The following is a 14,401-nucleotide window of genomic DNA, read 5'->3' as shown; positions in this document are numbered from 1 at the left end:
AAAAAGCCCTATCTGGCTCTATAGACTCAAACTAAAAGGGGGGGGGGGAGACTATGGGGGAGATTTATTTAAACCTGTGCAGTGGAAAAATTGACCAGTTGCCCATAGCAACCAAATTGCTTCTTCTTTAATTAAAAAGGCCTATAAGAAATTAAAGTAGCTGATGGGTTGCTATGGGAGAACTGCACCTAAAAATCCCCCCCCCCCTATATTTACATACTAATTTTGGCAGTTGACATTTTGTAGTAGAAATGAAAACCAAGGAGGACTTCAGAGCATATGTTGAAAGATTGATTCTTTTATTCCAACTTTCTGTGGTACAGTGATCCCCCCCCCCCCCCCGACCTACGATGGCCCCGACATACGATAATTTCAACATGCGATGGCCTCTCAGAGGCCATCGCATGTTGAAGGCAGCATTAACATCTGATGCTTTTGTATGTCAGGGCCATCGCATAAACGGCTATCCGGCAGCGCAGACTGCTTCAGCTGCCACCAGATAGCCGTTAACGGTGCCCCGTGTGGTCCACTGACGATCACTTACCTGTCCTCGGGGCTCCGGCGCGTCCTCTTCGAGATCCCCTCCATTGTCGGCGCTCTCCATCATCGTCATCACGTTGCTGCGCACGCCGTCCCGTCATCCAATAGGAGTGGCGTGCGTAGCGACTTGACGGAGAGCGAGGATGCCGGGGAAGCAGAGGTCTTGACGGAGCGTCGGGGACAGGTGAGTACAACTTCCTATACCAGTGGTCTTGACCCTGTGGACCTCCCAGATGTTGCAAAACTACAACTCCCAACATGCTGGGTGTTGTAGTTTTGCAACATCTGGAGGTCCGCAGGTTGAAGACCACTGTCCTAAACTTAACATTGCATGGATCTCTCAACATATGATGGTTTCAACAAACGATGGTCCGTTTGGAACGGATTACATCGTATGTTGAGGGACCACTGTACAGCGGGCAGAGTGGAGAAGGCTACAATAGTTTCGTACTATAACAGGACTCTGATCAAAATGTATTTTCTTACAACAATAACAGCAACCAAGTTTACTAATGTACACCAGAATAAATGTGCAGTACACATTGGAAATGTAAAGAAAAGCTTTGGATTAAGGCGGTTACTGCTATATCCACCAATTCCTGGGCAGTCAGAGCCCCACGATCATTAAATATGAAAATGACCATTTCTTGCTATAATTTTCTGAGTCCCCTTGAATTCTCAGAATGAATGTGCACTGCTGCTCCTTCACAGAAAGTGGATGACATTATGGTAAGGAAATACACCTTTGAACTGGGAAATGTGTCGTCATATTTAATTTTGTGCTATTGGTGCTTTAAAAGGGAATACTCCTTTAATCCTAATCAAAGGTCTTCTCTAATGTCTAAAAGGCATTTCCATTGGTGAAATTTTCTGTTAAATTCCTAGGTAATTCAAAATTCCAGTTTAGCTTTGGCTAGGAGTTGGAAACGTCAACCTTTTTCTTATGAATTAGCTGCTGCCAGATGGCTCCCTCTGGGAACTGGTACAATAACACAGATTCTTCCTTCATTTCAGTGGAATATCCTGGATCCTGAAAGAGGTTAAAAATGTCAGTACAAACCAAAATGTTAACAGTGTGAGAGGAGGTAGACAGTATTTTTTGATACTGTTGCATTCACAATACCTTGGCTTACCTTCACCTCGGGAAAGGATTCAGTTTGCTGCCCTAGCCTCATATCTAATGCCATGAGTGACTTATTAGTGATCACTGTACAAAAGAAAATCATGAATGAAAGGTATAATTTGCAATGGTTGTCTGGTTATGGAGCTCCCTTTACTTCAATGCAGTTGATTCACAAAACACCATATAGGATATTTATGAAAACCTGTGCAGAGGAAGAGTGGTGCAGTTGCCCAGAAGGCCTCTGAAAAGGAAGCAAACTGGTTGCCATGATTAACTGTAGGGATGTCCCAACAGAGTAAGAGTACCGATAATTTTATTCTAGTACTTGCCGATACCAATTACGAGTTTTTTTTTTTTTTTTAAAGGGAATCTGACACCTGGGTGACCTGGTTTCTGGTGCTGCTTACCGTGCTGATATGTGGGTTCCTTATTGTGTACAATGGAGGCGGCTGCTGTAGTATGAGCAAAGATTTCTCTCTTCTCCGTTGGGCAGAACCGGGAATTTGCATTGGCGGCGAGAACTATGTCTCCGGAGCGATTACATAGAATGTGTTGGCAGATAAGAACCATTTGGCCCATCTAGCCTGAATACTATCAATAGTCCCTGGCCCTATCTTATATGAAAAATAGCTTTAGGCTAATCCCATGCATGTTTATACTCCTTCACTGTATTTGCAGCTACTACTTCTGCAGGAAGGCTATTCCATGCATCCACTATACTTTCTGATATTAAACCTTTGCCCCTCTAATTTAAAACTGTCCTCTTGTGGTAGTTTTTCTTTTAAATATGCTCTCCTCCTTTACCTTGTTGATTCCCTTTATGTATTTAAAAGTCTCTATCATGTGTCGTCGTCCCCCCCCCCCGTCTCTTCTTTCTTCCAAGCTATACATGTTAAGGTCCTTTAACCTTTCCTGGTAAGTTTTATCCTGCAATCCATGTACTAGTTTAGTAGCTTTTCTCTGAACTCTCTCTTGAGTATCTATATCCTTCTGGAGATACGGGGGGACATTTATCAATGTTTGCTTATGTATTCCTTTTTTTTTTTTTTAGTTATTTTTTTCTTACAATTTTTTTTGCTAATGTGCGACTTATCAACTGCTTTCAGCTTGTTGATAAATTTCTTTCATGTAAGCAATTTTTCTTTTTTTGCTTTGGTAGTGGATTTTTCTGCTCCTTGTCTGAGCTGGAGTAAATTTAGTAGGTTTTTTCATGTAATGCGACTTTTTTGCGACTTGTGCACTTGCTAAATCTCTGACCATTGCAAGTCAAAAATCATTTTGCTTTGGTAAGCAAGATTTTTATTTTTTGCTTAGGACACTGCACAATCAAAAACTTGCAGAAAACAGAGTCGTCCCAAGTGCGATTTTTTTTTTTATTTTTTTATTTTTTTTGCGACAATTTTATGCAAAAAAAATACTAAATGCTTTGCTAAATGTCCCCCACGGTCTCCAGTACTGCGCACAATACTCCAAGTGAGGTCTCACGAGTGCTTATACCTCTCCCTATACATCCAAGCATGCTGCTAGCATTTCCTGCTGCTCTATTAACCCCTTAAGGACCCGGGGATTTTCCGTTATTGCATTTTCGTTTTTTCCTCCTTACCTTTAAAAAATCATAACTCTTTCAATTTTGCACCTAGAAATCCATATGATGGCTTATTTTTTTGCTCCACCAATTCTTCTTTGTAATGACGTCAGTCATTTTACCCAAAAATATAAGGCAAAACATAAAAAAAAAAATTGAGACAAAATAAAAAAAAAAAAAAAATGCCATTTTGTTAATTTTGGGGGCTTCCGTTTCTACACAGTACATTTTTCGGTAAAAATTACACCTTCTCTTTATTCTGTAGGTCCATGCGATTAAAATGATATCCTACTTATGTAGGTTTGATTTTGTCGTACTTCTGGAAAGAAATCCTAACTACATGCAGGAAAATGTATATGTTTTAAAATTGTCATCTTCTGATCCCTATAACTTAAAAATTTTTCCGCGTATGGGGGCTCATTTTTTGCGCTGTGATCTGAAGTTTTTAGTGGTACCAATTTTTGGGTGCGTATGCCATTGACCGTGCGGTTTAATTAACGATATATTTTTATAATTCGGACATTTCCGCATGTGGCAATATCACATATGTTTATTTTTATTTACCCTCTACTGATCTTTTACATTGATCAGTGGTTTCTCATAAGAAACCACTGATCGATGATTCTGCCTCTTGACTGCTCATGCCTGGATCTCGGGCACTGAGCAGTCATTCGGCAATTGGACCGCATGGAGGCAGGTAGGGATCCTCCGGCTGTCATGTAAGCTGTTCGGGATGCCGCAATTTCGCTGCGGTGATCCCGAACAGCCCCCTGAGCTAACCGGTATGGTTTTACTTTCACTTTAGATGCGGCGTTCAACTTTGAACGCTGCGTCTACAGGGTTAATAGCGCGTGGCACCGCGATCAGTGCTGCGTGCTATAAGCCACGGGACCTGGCCGTTGTTAGAGGCTGGGCCCGACCCGCTATGATGCGGGGCCTTGCCGTGGCCCCGTGTTATAGATCGGGAGTGGACTCATGACGTACAGACCTTGCTCTGAATATTCTCCATTGACTACAACCCTCTGTTGTCTGTCACTGCCTAGTCTACTCAACAATATGGGAGTCCAAGCTCAATGACTGTAGTTTGATAAGTCTTCTATGTTGGACAGTGTCAAAAGCCTTACTTGGTATGCAATGTTTACTGCCCCTCTGCCATCTGCGCTGATGTTCACGTGGTGAGCAGCGGTAGAAACTGGGTCACCTGCACTATCTACCTATAAATTCAAGTTAGTGCAGGTGACATTGCTGTAAGATTTCCCTTAATAGTAGGTAGTATAGATAGTTGCATACATTAGCAGCATACCCCCTTGTAGACAGCGCCAATCCCTGTAGACAGCAGCCCCCAGTCTGCCAGGTTTTGCTGCTCTGCTGCCCAATTCTCCCGTCCGCATCATGGCGTCCTATGGAGGAGCATGTGACACATGTCACTCTGCTTCCTCCATAGTGGTATGCTGGGCGCAGGCACATGCGTTTCCATGGGACACCATGATGCGGAGGGGAGAACAAGCCAGCCGCAGTGCAGGGGACATTGACATTGAGTCCCCGATACCATGCAAATACTGGGTATCGGCACCAATACTAGTATCGGTATCGGGACATTCCTAAGCAACTGCACCACTCTTCTACACAGTTTTTGACAAACCTCCCCCCCCCCCATATCTATAATGCAGACTTTAGATTTTATGTACAAGAAGTGACAATGCTAATTAATTTATCACCACAACTACCCAGACGTATAATAGACCTATTTAGGCAGTCCAGTGTATAATGCTTCATTAACTCACTGCACCAAGATGCTTTCTTTTGTTCCTCTGAAACCTTGCATTTTCAAATTTCAGAGGCACCTTATCCTTCAAAGAAAAAAAATGATTTCTTATATACTCGCCAATCCACGGTTCTTTTTTAACTACAACGTGGGCATAAATAATAACAGAATCACCCATTAAAAAGTTTAAGAACAACTTCCAGAGCAGTAAATAATTAATGATAAAAAAAAAGAATAGCATATATTTCCATATACAATGTATATTTATAAAAAGGGTAAAACAATAGGTAACCAATTAGGTCTTATGTCAGAAAGGGTCCAAAAGTAGATGTAATTAATACCTTGCAAAATAGTTTAAACTGGCAAAATTGCATGTCCATCCTAAGTGAAAAAATGGTTAACCATCCAAGAGAGGGCACCAACTTTTAGCAGACAGATCACACATGGGGGATTAGATACACAGCTCATTAGACAGATCACACATGGGGGATTCGATACACTGCTCAGCAAACAGTATCACATATGGGGAGTTTAGATACACAGCTCATTAGACAGATCACACACTGGGGGATTAGATACACATTTTAGCAGACAGATCACACATGAAAGGGGGTTTAAATACACAGCTCATTAGACAGATCACACATGGGGGATTCAATACACTGCTCAGCAAACAGTATCACATATGAGGTATTTCCTTACTCGAGAGAAATTGGATGACAAATTTTGGGGGGCTTTTTCTCCTATTACCCCTTGTAAAAATTTTAAAACTGGGTCTACAACAACATGCAAGTGTAAAAAATGAAGATTTTTAATTTTCTCCTTCTCCTTGCTGCTATTCCTGTGAAACACCTAAAGGGTTAACACACTTACTGAATGTCATTTTGAATACTTTGAGGGGTGCAGTTTTTATAATGGGGTCATTTGTGGGGTATTTCTAATATGAAGGCCCTTCAAATCCACTTCAAACCTGAACTGGTCCCTGAAAATTTTTGATTTTGAAAAAAGTTTAAAAAAATTGGAAAATTGCTGCTGAACTTTGAAGCCCTCTAATGTCTTCCAAAAGTAGAAAGATGTCAACTGTATGATACAAACATAAAAGTAGACATATTGTATATGTGAATCAATATACAGGGTGGGCAATTTATATGGATACATAAAATGGGAATAGTTGGTGATATTAACTTCCTGTTTGTGGCACATTAGTATATGTGAGGGGGGAAACTTTTCAAAATGGGTGGTGACCATGGTAGACATTTTTAATCCAACTTATGTTTTTTCAATAGGAAGAGAGCCATGTCAAACAGAAAAACAATGATGTGCTTGGTTTTAACGTAACTTTATTCTTTCATGAGTTATTTACAAGTTTCTGACCTCTTATAAAATGTTCAATGTGCTGCCCATTGTGTTGGATTGTCAATGCAACCCTGTTCTCCCACTCTTCACACACTGATAGCAACACCGCAGGAGAAAGGCTAGCACAGGCTTCCAGTATCCGTAGTTTCAGGTGCTGCACATCTGGTATCTTCACAGCATAGACAAATGTCTTCAGATGAACCCAAAGATAAAAGTCTAAGGGGGTCAGATCGGGAGACCTTGGGGGCCATTCAACTGGCCCACGACGACCAATCCACTTTCCAGGAAACTGTTCATCTAGGAATGCTCAGACCTGACACCCATAATGTGGTGGTGCACCTTCTTGCTGGAAAAACTCAGGGAACGTGCCAGCTTCAGTGCATAAAGAGGGAAACACATCATCATGTAGCAATTTCGCATATCCAGTGGCCTTGAGGTTTCCACTGATGAAGAATGGCCCCACTATCTTTGTACCCCATATACCACACCATACCATAAATGTTTGTGTTCCAACAGTCTTGGAGGGATCTATCCAATGTGGGTTAGTGTCAGACTAATAGCGGTGGTTTTGTTTGTTAACTTCAATATTCACATAAAAGTTTGCCTCATCACTGAACAAAATCTTCTGCGTAAACTGAGGGTCCTGTTCCACTTTTTGTTTTGCCCATTCTGCAGCACCTGAAACTACGGATACTGGAAGCCTGTGCTAGCATTTCTCCTGCGGTGTTGCTATCAGTGTGTGAAGAGTGGTAGAAGAGGGTTGCATGGACAATCCATTACAATGGGCAGCACATTTTATAAGTGGTCAGAAACTTGTAAATTACTCATGAAAGAAAGAAATAAAGTTGCGTTAAAACCAAGCACATTTTTCTTGTGAAATTCCCAATAAGTTTGATGTGTCTCATGACCCTCTTCCTACTTCAAAATGACCGCCATGGTCACCACCCATCTTTAAAAGTTTTCCCCCTCACATATACTAATGTGCCACATACAGGAAGTTAATATCACCAACCATTCCCATTTTATTAAGGTATATCCATATAAATGGCCCACCCTGTACAAACACAATAGAAAAAACAAACCCCCCCCCCCCCCCCACCCACACAGAACACCCTCCCCCAACCCCCAGGTCCTGTGTCTTTCCCCCGGAGGGGAGTCGGAGTAGATCTACAAAAATAAAAAAAATAGTGCAAAATCTATCCATAAATTGCATAGCCATAATACATAGATAGCATAAAAATGGAAACAAATAGACCTCCGTAATAGAAAAAAGGGTGGTCACCACCTTAAAGAATCTGCAATAGAGACAGGCGGCATAGCCATAAAAGATTCAGGGGAAACACAAGTAGAACTTAGTCAAAAACAGAACGCACACAGAGATTGTTTCACCACTGAATGGCTTCCTCACCCCCTGAGGAAGCCATTCAGTGGTGAAACGATCGTTGGGGTTGGTAGGTAGGGTCTAGCATACTTGTTCCTTTTGGTCTCTGGGTTTGGCTATCACATTAATTTTTTCCATGCCTTCTTGCTTGCGTTTAGCATTATCCTGGTGTGATCTTATTTAGATACGTGATACCTTATTGCACTCATACCTCATACTTATGTTTATTGTTGTTTCCACGCTGAGTTCCAGCCCTGACCTACCCATCTGTAGTTCCTTTCGGTGCCTTGCTTTTATTATGTATATGTATTGTTGTTTTTAATTGATGATACATCTAATAAAGATTTTGTTAATATTTATATGCTGTCTATTTGTGCATAATTTTTTCTTTGTTTTTGGTGGTGCTTTCTATCATGCACATTATTTACCTCCATGAGGTATAGGTTCTTATGTAGGTGTCTATAACACTCCATAAGAAGTTCCACTCAACGCTGTCAAAACCTTGGCCAGCATCAAGGGAAAGTACATCCCTGCAATGAGCATTTTCAGGTTGCAATTGCAAACTCAGATAAAGCCTCCTCATATTATCAGCAGTTCACTTCCCGGGCATGAATCCTGTCTGGTCCCCATGAATCAGGGTAGTAATGACCCCCAACAGACGATTGGCCAGAACCTTCGCTAGTAATTTGACATCAGAACATAATAAGGAGATTGGTCTTCAAGAGCCCACAAACAGCGGGTCCTTGCCAGGTTTCAGAAGCAGCTCCACAATAGCCTCTAACATAGACCCCGATAGACCTTCACCCTCCACTGCAGTTCGCAGCAACTCCAAAAGTCTGGGCTGCAAAACTACCTGATATTATTTAAAATATTCATTGGGGAGTCCGTCAACTCCCGGAGACTTCTCTGAGGATAACGTCCCCAATGTGGCCTCTAATTCCTCAATTCCTCAATAGTAATAGGCTTATCAAGAAGGTCCCTCTGGGTCCGCGACAGAGCCGGGAGCGGGATACCGGCCACAAACTGCTCAATGGCGGTAAGATCGTGCGTCTATTTAGAAGAATACGGAAGACAAGGAATACCTGTTGATCCCGACTGAGCCCTAACTGTACGGGCCAACAAGCGACCCATGCTCTCACCGCTCTAGAAGTAGCGCTGTTGTTGGAAGAAGCTGTTATTGTCCGCCATTTGCAACAAATGTGCATCAAATAAGTTCTGCAGGGACTGCCAGGTTTCTCTATTTGAGGCAGAGGGGTCCTCGAGGAAACTACGCTCCGCCAGGAGTGCCTGTTGCTGTAAGGAAGTTTGAATGGCCCTATTCTTAGATTTACAAGTAGAAATATCCCTGATAAAAATGCCCCGTACATATGCTTTTAGGGAATCGCAAACCGTACACATGGAAGCGCTCCCCACATTGATCTCAAGGAAGGCAATAATTTCAGATTGGAGAGTATGACCCACCGGGGAACCCAAAGCCAAAAAGGATTCAAGCGCCACAGAGAGCCTCGCATTCTGGGATTGGAATCAGATATAAAACGTATAAGAACAGGGGAATGGTCAGAGAGGGTACGGGTCAAATATTCCACTGACCCAATCATGGGAAAAATTAAATCATTACCTAGTGCAAAATCAATGCATGAAAGCGTTCCATGAGAACTAAAGTAACAGGAATATTGTACATCAGTAGGGTGCCACCTCCTCCACAAATCATCCCACCCCACCTCCTCCAGAAATCTAGCTAAACCTGTAGACCCTGGGGTCCTGGATCATCCCCAGCAGGAAACCTATCTATGGCTGGGTCCAGCACATTATTGAGGCCCTCCACTACCAGGAGCGGAGCATCAGGCAGAGAGGAAAGAAAAGACACCATCCTGCGTAAGGCATCGCCCGAGTACGGGGGAGGTATATACAAAGCAACCACCATAACACACAAAATATGGTTAAAGGTGCCGTAAATACAGACAAATCTGCCTTCCGGGTCAATCAAACTAGAGGTATAAGTAAATAAAATATTGTTATAGATAAGCACACTGACACCCCTAGCAAGCGAGGAGAAGGTAGCGTGGAAAGTGTGGCCAAACCACGGCTTGTTTAGCAAATGTTTAGTATCATTAGTCAGGTGCGTTTCAGAGAGACACAATATAGCAGGCTGATACAACTTAACGCCTTAAGGACAAGGGGTTTTTCTGTTTTTGCACTTACATTTTTTCCTCCTTACCTTTAAAAAATCATAACTCTTTCAATTTTGCACCTAAAAATCCATATGATGGCTTATTTTTTGCAGCACCAATTCTACTTTGTAATGACATCAGTCATTTTACCCAAAAATCTACGGCGAAACTGAAAAAAAAATCATTGTGACACAAAATTGAAAAACAAAATGCCATTTTGGGGGCTTCTGTTTCTACGCCGTACATTTTTCGGTAAAAATGACACTTTATCTTTATTCTGTAGGTCCATACGATTAAAATGATACCCTACTTATATAGGTTTGATTTTGTCGTACTTCTGAAAAAAATCATAACTACATGCAGGAAAATGTATACGTTTAAAATTGTCATCTTCTGACCCCTATAACTTTTTTATTTTTCCGCGTATGGGGCAGTATGAGGGCTCATTTTTTGCGCCGTTATCTGAAGTTTTTAGCGGTACCGTTTTTGTATTGATCGGACTTATTGATCGCTTATTCATTTTTTCATGATATTTAAAGTGACCAAAAATACACTATTTAGCACTTTTGAATTTTTTTGCGCGTACGCCATTGACCGTGCGGTTTAATTAATGTTATAGTTCGGACATTTCCGCACGCGGCGATACCACATATGTTTATTTTTATTTACACAGTTTTTTTTTTTAAATGGGAAAAGGGGGGTGATTAAAATTTTTATTAGGGGAGGGGTTAAATGATCTTTATTGACTTTTTTTTCACTTTTTTTTTTGCAATGTTATAGCTCCCATAGCGGGCTATAACACTGCACACACTGATCTTTTACATTGATCAATGGTTTCTCATAGGAAACCAGTGATCAATGATTCTGCCGCTTGACTGCTCATGCCTGGATCTCAGGGCACTGAGCAGTCATTCGGCGATCGGACAGCATGGAGGCAGGTAGGGATCCTCCGGCTGTCTTGTAAGCTGTTTGGGATGCCGCGATTTCGCCGCAGCAATACCGAACAGCTCCCTGAGCTAATCGGCATGGTCTTACTTTCACTTTAGACGCGGAGTTCAACTTTGAATGCCGCGTCTAAAGGGGTAATAGCGCGCGGCACCGCGATCAGTGCTGCACGCTGTTAGCCACGGGTCCCGGCCGTTGTTAGAGGCCGGGCCCGACCCGTTATTGAAAGGGAAAGGACTCAGGACGTATCGGTACGTCCTTGGTCCTTAAGAGGTTAAAAGCCTGGAAAACAGTGGGATCATTCAACCCCTTATGTTCCACACTACCACAGTCAGGGGATTAGCCATGATACCACCAAAGGGATAAAAATGACAACATGGGAAGGCAAACGCCGTAATAACAGAAGGAAGACAGGGAACAGCATAGGCGGGCAGACTCAAAGACTAAGCAGGCACATGAAGAGTACAATTCTGCACAAAAAATCGGATGGAAAGACACGGAAACCCAAGACACAAAACAACACAAACACCCCAGACAAATGTAAACCAAATAGTCGCAACTCGCGACACTAGAGGCAAACAGATAGCCCAGGTAGGGTGAGCAGGCAATACAGTGGTCCCTCAACATACGATGGTAATTCGTTCCAAACGAGCCATCGTTTGTCGAATCCATTGTATGTTGAGGGATCCGTGCAATGTAAAGTATAGGAAGCTGTACTCACCTGTCCCCGCCGCTCGAGATGGTGTCCCCGCCACTCTGGGAAAAGTGAGACGCGACTCCCATTGATTGCAAGGGAGTCCATGTCCCTAGCTTTATGGAGAATAATGTCCCTGTCCTTATAGTGAAGGATGTGGACAAGGACAGCTCTGGGTGGGGCTCCAGGTGGAAGGAGACACGTAGGCACCCTATGGATGCGCTCAACCCCAAACAGTGGTGTCAGAGTCTCAAATGTATTAAGGAGCCAGCTTTCAAAATATTCCCCAGGATTGCGACCCTCAGCTTTCTCGGGGAAACCCACCAGGCATACATTATTCCGCCATAAGCGGTTTTCCAAATCATCGGATTTAGCTGAAAGAGCAGTCAAATGGTTAATCACACGGTGCATGTCTCTCTTAAGTGGAGGGACCTGGTCCTCCAAATCCCCTACTCTCTCCTGAACGGCACTGACAAGCTTGGACACCTTTTGCATATCATGGCGGATAAGATTAATATCTTCAGATAGCCCGCCTAAAAAAAAATTTTACATCAGCATTGCCCTTAGATACGACCACAAAAATATCTTTCAGAGTGGTTCAGGAGATGGAGACAAGGATGAGGGGACAGAAGTGGGTACTCTTGCAATACCAGCACTTAAGGGGTTAACATGTAGAGCAGACTGGGAGACAGCAGCATCCTCAGTGGATGGTAGAGCTAGGAGAGACTTAGCAGGGCCAGCAGTAAGTGGTGCTAATATGGCAAAGGAGTCCCCTGTAGCAGCAGAAAGCACTCCAGGACAGGGGGGGGGGGGGGGGGTTAAATGGAGATAGACCTGCAGCAGCAGCGTGAGGCACAGGTCCAGGACACACAGAAGAAGCATCCTCTGTAGCAGAGCAGCCACCGAGTCGGCCAGCCAGTCCGCTCCCTCTTGCTCCCCTTCACTCCAGGTAAGGACCGCAGGCTATTCAGCGACGCACCCAAAGCACTGCAGGTGCTCTGTAATGTTCAAAACCTCTGGGCAAAATGGCGCTGGGTCCCCATGCGGTCCGGCCTCACCATCCTCTGGCGGCCCCTGGGTCTTGCAGTTCTTCTTGAGCCCGGCCAGCTCAGTCAGCACCTGCTCCGGACACCCTCACCGACAGGTGGGAGACAAAATGAAGGGTAAATGTAATCAAAATGCCTGGATAAACGGCCTATTACAGCGGAGCTCCGGACACAAGCAGCCGCTCACATGCTGCGCTAAGCCACGCCCTTGGAGATACCTTTTTTAGTAAAATTTCGTAGGGTGCCATTAAAAAAATAATAATAAAAAAGATACAGTAGTGATGGAAAAAATTGTATTTAACGAAATTTATCTTTTTTATAACAAAATTTTTATTATTTTTTAAACAGCGATCAATTTATGTGGGCAGGCAGGGAACTAAAAATGTAGGCGACAATAATAAAAATGTAGTGTGCGTGTGTTTTTCACTTTTTATTCTTTATTTTTTAGGTGGTACTACTACTCCCAGCATGGAACACACACTGTTCCATGATGGGAGTAGTAGTACATGTACTAATTGACAGATCACCCGGGTCCGTTGCAATCCTTCTGTATAAATTATAGATGCAGCCAGCTGCTCTTCTATGGTCCCCTGCACTGCCGTATATATATATATATATATATATATATATATATATATATACACATATTCATATTTCCAACAGAGAGCTGTGATTGCCCAGATGGTTCCAGCCAGTCACAACTATGTGGGAAATATGAATAGGTGTATATATACGTCAGTGCAGGGGACCATAGAAGAGCGGCCGCCCGCATCTATACATTATACAGCAGGATCACAGCGGGTGTCAGAAGTGACATCCGCTGTGATCTTTCCTTAATTGCAGGTACTACAGCTCCCAACATGGAGTAGAGTGTGCTCCATGATGGGAGTAGTAGTACCTGCAGTTAAGGAAAGATCACAGCGGGTATCACTCCTGACATCCGCTGTGATCATCCTATCTATTGCAGAGATGTGGAGCGGCTTTCTCCTGTGCTCTGCATCTCTGCACTATACTCCAGCTAGTGATGGAACATCACTCATTCATATTTCCCGCTGAGAGTTGTGATTGCCTGCAACCATCCAGCCAATCACCACTCTGGGCAGAAAATATGAATGAGTGATGTTCTATTCACATCACTGGTCGGAGTATAGAGCAGAGATGAGAGCAGTCTGTTCCATGCTGGGAGTAGTAGTACTACCTAAAAAATTTCAAAAAAGAGAGAAAAAAAAAGTGAAACACACACACTTTATTAAAAATTAATACAAATTTTGTTATAAAAATATAAATTTTGTTAAATACATTTTTTTCCATCTCTACTGCATCCTTTTTTTTGGTACCCAAGAAATTTTGGGTACCAAAAAAAAAAAACGCCAAAGGGGCCAAAAATGCTATTTACACACAAATGAAAAAACGCCAGAAAAAATGGCAGAAAAAATGTCAAACGCAGGAAATTGCACTAGTTGTTTTCTTGCATTTTTTTTCAAACCAAAAAATGCAGGACAAAAATAACAAGTAGAAACTTAGCCTTATATACTATCCAGGAGGGGTGTCACTTCTAATTTTTTATTAAAAATTCCACTGTCCTGCAAGTACACAGGGGACCACATTAACCTATTATTGTACTGCTAAAAGATGCGAGGGAAATATATATATATACATACATATACTAAAATACCCTTGTGGGTTGGCCTACATAAGGATAAATGGATATAAACCATACACAAGAAATTATGCTGAGAATATTTAAAAAAAAAACTGAAAAAAGTAAGCAACGTCAATGGCTAATCATTTTTTT

At 42.5% G+C, this 14,401-nt stretch overlaps 1 protein-coding gene across 5 annotated transcripts in view; it reads right to left on the bottom strand.

Moving 5' to 3' along the window:
• Window positions 1–357: 357 nt before the first annotated feature.
• ENOSF1 (enolase superfamily member 1) overlaps window positions 358–14,401 on the bottom strand; it is an 83,157-nt gene continuing 69,113 nt past the window's right edge. For 2 of the 5 annotated variants that reach the window (XM_056521672.1, XM_056521671.1), the window contains exon 15: window positions 359–1,570. In XM_056521672.1, the coding sequence (XP_056377647.1) occupies window positions 1,454–1,570 (117 nt within the window). In that variant the 3' untranslated portion in view covers window positions 359–1,453. Of the gene's footprint in view, window positions 1,571–14,401 lie in introns of all 5 variants that reach the window. The other 3 variants (XR_008844190.1, XM_056521673.1, XM_056521670.1) reach the window with 3 other exon arrangements.

Source organism: Hyla sarda, chromosome 5 (assembly GCF_029499605.1).
Source record: "Hyla sarda isolate aHylSar1 chromosome 5, aHylSar1.hap1, whole genome shotgun sequence".
NCBI classification, from domain to species: domain Eukaryota; kingdom Metazoa; phylum Chordata; class Amphibia; order Anura; family Hylidae; genus Hyla; species Hyla sarda.
Note: the sequence above shows the minus strand (reverse complement) of the source record. Positions and strands in the feature narration are given on the sequence as shown.